Source organism: Elephas maximus, chromosome 4, assembly GCF_024166365.1.
Source record: "Elephas maximus indicus isolate mEleMax1 chromosome 4, mEleMax1 primary haplotype, whole genome shotgun sequence".
Lineage (NCBI taxonomy): Eukaryota > Metazoa > Chordata > Mammalia > Proboscidea > Elephantidae > Elephas > Elephas maximus.
This window is the reverse complement of record NC_064822.1, coordinates 111,399,955-111,404,803: the sequence shown is the minus strand read 5'-3', so window position 1 is coordinate 111,404,803 and position 4,849 is coordinate 111,399,955. Positions and strand designations below refer to the sequence as shown.

At 38.8% G+C, this 4,849-nt stretch overlaps 1 protein-coding gene across 1 annotated transcript; it reads left to right on the top strand.

Annotated features, from left to right (window-relative positions):
* The first annotated feature begins 385 nt into the window (after positions 1-385).
* Positions 386-1,327, top strand: LOC126074744 (olfactory receptor 6C76-like). Its single transcript, XM_049881568.1, has one exon. The coding sequence runs from the start codon at positions 386-388 to the stop codon at positions 1,325-1,327; it is 942 nt and encodes a 313-aa protein (XP_049737525.1).
* The last annotated feature ends 3,522 nt before the right edge of the window (positions 1,328-4,849 follow it).

Here is a 4,849-nt window from a genome sequence, read left to right as displayed (position 1 = left end):
ACTAACCTAAAATCTGTTTTTTTCTTGTTCTGTAGTACTACAGGAGTTATTTCTCAGTATCTTGGATGAAACTTTAAACCAGAGAAATTCAAAGATGCTTCTAATAGGTAATAACAAAGCCATTACTTGCAAAATAAATAACATCAGAAAAGGGTTTTAGAAAAGAAGTTTCTAGAGAAAGAGATTAAGTATGCAGAATCAGTCCTAGTTCTAACTGATTGTGAAATGATTAAACTCACAGGTGTAAAAAAAATATGCATTTCAATTGAGTTACTTGATTCTTCATATCACTTTTAATCTATACTCAGTAATGTCATCTTAAACAGAATTATCTGTTTTTTTTTTTTTTCTCCGAGCTCTGATGGAATTCAGAAGGAATTTAACCATGAGAAACCATATGGTGGTGACAACATTCATTCTCGTAGGACTAACTGATGATCCAAAATGGCAAAGTGTGATTTTTCTGTTTCTATTTCTAACATATTTTTTGAGTGTCACTGGAAATGTGACCATTATCCTGCTCACTTTACTGGATTCCCACCTCAAAACACCGATGTATTCCTTCCTAAGGCATTTTTCATTTTTAGAAATGTCATTCACATCCGTCTGCATCCCTAGGTACCTGGTGAGCATTGTGACTCTGGATAACAGGATTTCCTATGATGCATGTGTGACACAATTGTTTTTTGCCATCTTCTTGGGTGCATCAGAGTTTTTCCTGTTGGCAGCCATGTCCTATGACTGCTATGTGGCCATCTGCCAACCCCTTCACTATGCAACAATCATGAGCAGCAAAGTCTGCACCCAGCTGGTCGTTACCTCCTGGGTGGCTGGGTTGTTAACCATCTCTCCTGGACTTATCATGGGCTTGAGGTTGGAATTCTGTGATGCCAACATTATTGACCACTTTGGCTGTGACTATTCTCCTCTCCTGAAACTCTCCTGCACAGACACACGGGTCATAGAATTGTTAAGTTTTATTTTAGCCATTGCCACACTCCTGATTACACTGGCACTGGTGATACTCTCCTATGCATATATTCTGAGAACAATTCTGAAGATCCCTTCTGCCCGGCAGAGGAAGAAGGCTTTTTCCATGTGTTCCTCCTACGTGATAGTTGTCTCTATCTCTTATGGAAGCTGCATTTTTATGTACTTGAAACCTTCTGCAGAGGAAAGGGTATCTTTAAACAAGGGGATAGCAGTGCTCAACACTTCAATTGCACCTCTCTTAAATCCTTTTATATATACCCTAAGAAATAAACAGGTGAAACAAGCCCTGAAAGATATAATTAAAAAACGTATCTTTATTGCCTTAAACAAATAATGCTGGCTTTTATAAAAGAATAACACTAAAACTTATCAGGAAAATGTGCCCTATTCTGATTACTCTTTTAGCTTATTTCGTTTTTATATTAGGATGGTTATTAAAATCACCCACAAATTGCCATTATTTTTCAATCTACCCCTGGCTTTTTATTCCTTTTAATGGTATAAGCTGGATCAATGATATTCTATTATGCATTGTTGGAATCACTTTATTCTTTCAACCTAATTCTCTTATTCATCCTCTTAACATTCCAGCATGAACTTGTTTAGTAAATCCAATGCCTTCATGTTTGCTTAGCACAGAGATGCTGAGATGTAGATCATTTGAGCACTCTGTAAGTGTTCCTTTACTTGATTTATAAAACAAATATTCCTTTCATATACCCATCCCGCTACAGCCTGTGTTGTTTTCCGAAGCATAATAATGAACCCAAATAGAAATATTTGTTTTAGGCTTAACAAAGGTACTTAAAAAACATACACAAATCTCTTGTTCTCGTTAGGTGCCACCGAATTGGTTCAGACTCATAGTGACCCTATATACAACAGAATGAAACACTGCCTGGTCCTGCACCATCCTCACAGTTGTTGCTATGTTTGGCCTCATTGTTGCAGCCACTGTGTCAATCCATCTCATTGAAAGTCTTCCTCTTTTTTCTGACCCTCTGCTTTACCAAGTATGATGTCCTCCAGGGACTTGTCCCTCCTGATAACATGCCCAAAGTGCATGAGACGAAGTCTGACCATCCTCTCTTCTAAAGAGCCTGCACTTCTTCCAAGACAGATTTGTTTGTTCTTCTGGCAGTCCACTTTTTTGTCTTCCTGTTACAGTATGGATACTGAATTCTTTTCCTCCTTACAATTATGTATTTTGTAGTCTCCCTGATGTGCCTTAGCAGGGTACTCTATGGAGTGTGAGGAGGGGTATAGATGACTTAGGCTTATTGTCTTATTTAACTTTGTTTTGTTGCTTCTATAAAAGACAGTATTTTTAAAAAAGTACATTTTCTATATTTTCTAGTATCTTGTAAATGCTATGTTTCAGTGTTTCACTCACTTTTTTTTTCACTGCCAAACTTTCAAAACAATATCTCTTTTACAAGATGTGGCAGACAGAGCTTAAGGCAGCCTCCATGATCCTTAGTGTTCGTGCCCTTGCATAATCTTTTCCCCATGAGAGTAGGCAGGGCCTGGAACTTGCCTCTAATCAAATCAATATGGTTATTATAATTGTTACAGATTGTGATGATGATGTGATGTCACTCTCCTAATTATGTTATATAAGACTTGCTAGCATGCTTTCTCTATAGTTTCTTTCACTTTTTGTTGTTGACTTTGAAGAAGCAAGCTGCAGTGAATTTTACAGTCGTAAAGAAACTGATTCCGCCAACAACCTAAGTAAGCTTGAAAGTGTACCCATCCCCTGTTGAGCCTCTGGACAAGGATACACCTTAATGAAATTCTATTTGTACCTTTGCAGAACATTCAGCTAAGCAGCACCTAGACTTCTGCCTACAGAAATTCTGACATAATATGTGTGCTATATTAAATTGCTAAGTTTGTGTTACTTTGTTACACAACACAGAAGGCTAGTACACAAGATATCGCCCACTGCATTAGAAGTAGAGCCTTTAAAAAAATTCAGTTCACATTCTGTAAGCTTTCCAATCTTATTACTTTGGGTTTCCAAGCAATTGATGTTGTGTACTAAATCAACTATTTTTGTTTTTAATGAGAGCCTTAACCTTTTAAGACAAATCCTCATTGATCTTAGCAGTTTTCATTTTTCTCGTTTTTTTTTATTACTATTATTATTTGGTGAAAATATACACAGTGAAAGGTACACCATTTCAATGATCTCCACATGTACAATTCAGTGACATTAATTTTTTCAAGTTGTGGAACTATTCCTGCTATACTTTTCTAAATTATTCCTTAACCATTCACATAAACTCGCTGCACCCTCAACTTCTCATCTAACTTTTTAAGTTGGTGTTGTCAGTTTTATCTCACATAGATAATTCTTTAAAATGCCACATTTTTTGACATATAAAACTCCAACTAATTTTCTTCACTCCACAAAACCACATATTACTCTTTGTAAGCACTCTTGGAGACAATGTTTCTAATTTTCTAGATGTGCTTAGGGCTTGTGTTATGTGCGAGCTTATTTACTACCACTTCTAGAAGATGTGTGAAAATAATTAAATTTAGTAAATAACTATTTTTGTAATGGTATCTACAACTTAGAAAAGTACTTTTGTTTCTCCACCTCTCCAAGAAGAAAGATTATAGAAATTATTTGATTAGCAAATACATGCTATCTGTCAGAGACTCTCACTTTGATTTTCACACCAATATAAAATATTTACCCATATAAAATCTTATAAGAAGCCATGGTGGTACAATGGCTAAAGCACTTGGCTGCTAACCAAAAAGTCAGTGGTTCAAACCCCCCAGCTGCTCTAAGGGAGAAAGACGTGTCAGTCTGCTTCCATAAAGATAATGGCTTTGAGTGTGTGGAGACAATATGGCACTATAGACAGAGGCACCATGCCATCCCTCTGAACCAAAGACCTGAAAAACTAAGTAAAACAGATCCAGACATCAGTCCTGGAACCCTAAGCATCAAATGAAGAGATAAAGGATGACATCAAGCACCGAATAGAAGAAGAAACTGACAGAGAATGAAGAGAGCTATGGAGTGGAAGTCTCCTGTAAGCTAATGTGGCATGGCTTTGACATCTTGGATCACAGCCACCAACAACCCTGGACAGTATGAGAAGGCACTTTCACAGAGTTCCCAACAGGAGGCAGAGCATCTGGTAATCAGAGATACAAGTTTTTCTGCCCCTCAGCCTTCTGCCTTGAACGCTGCCTCTGCCGCTTTCCAATGAGCCATGGTCATTCAGCCAGAGAGACAATGGTTCATGGTGACACAGGGTCCACCCCACCCCTACTGGCTGTCTCCCTCAGCACCATATGTTTTATTTTTCATTCTCTTTTCCTTTATCTCCTATTCTTCAACTTCCCACCTAGGCCCTGTGCTGCCTATGCCCCTTCCTTACAGGCTATGCCACGCTACCAGGCAGGAGAGACTCCTGTTTGCCACCACCCTGGTTCCACCCCTTCCTCAACAGCCAGTTCCCTCAAAGCCATATTTTTTTTTCACTGTTTTTCTTGTTGTTGTTGTTGTTGCTTGTTTCTTCTCTCTCTTCCCCTTTGTTTCTTTTTCTCACCAACAAAGTTTCATATGCCACCTCTGCCCCTTCACAAAAGACTGTGCTGCACTTGTCAGGTTGAGAGCCACACTTTTTTTTTTTTTTTTTTGCTTTTGTTTCTCTCTCTTCTTTCTCCCTTCCACCTTTCTCTGTACATCACATCCTCTTCCTTCCCTCCTGCTCTCTGCACTGCCCGCTGAGCACCATACTACCAAATGGCACCTGCACGGACCTCAGGAACCTCAGCTCCTGCCCTGTGCCACCCCCTGGCCTGACTCTACCAAGTGCCACACCCCTAA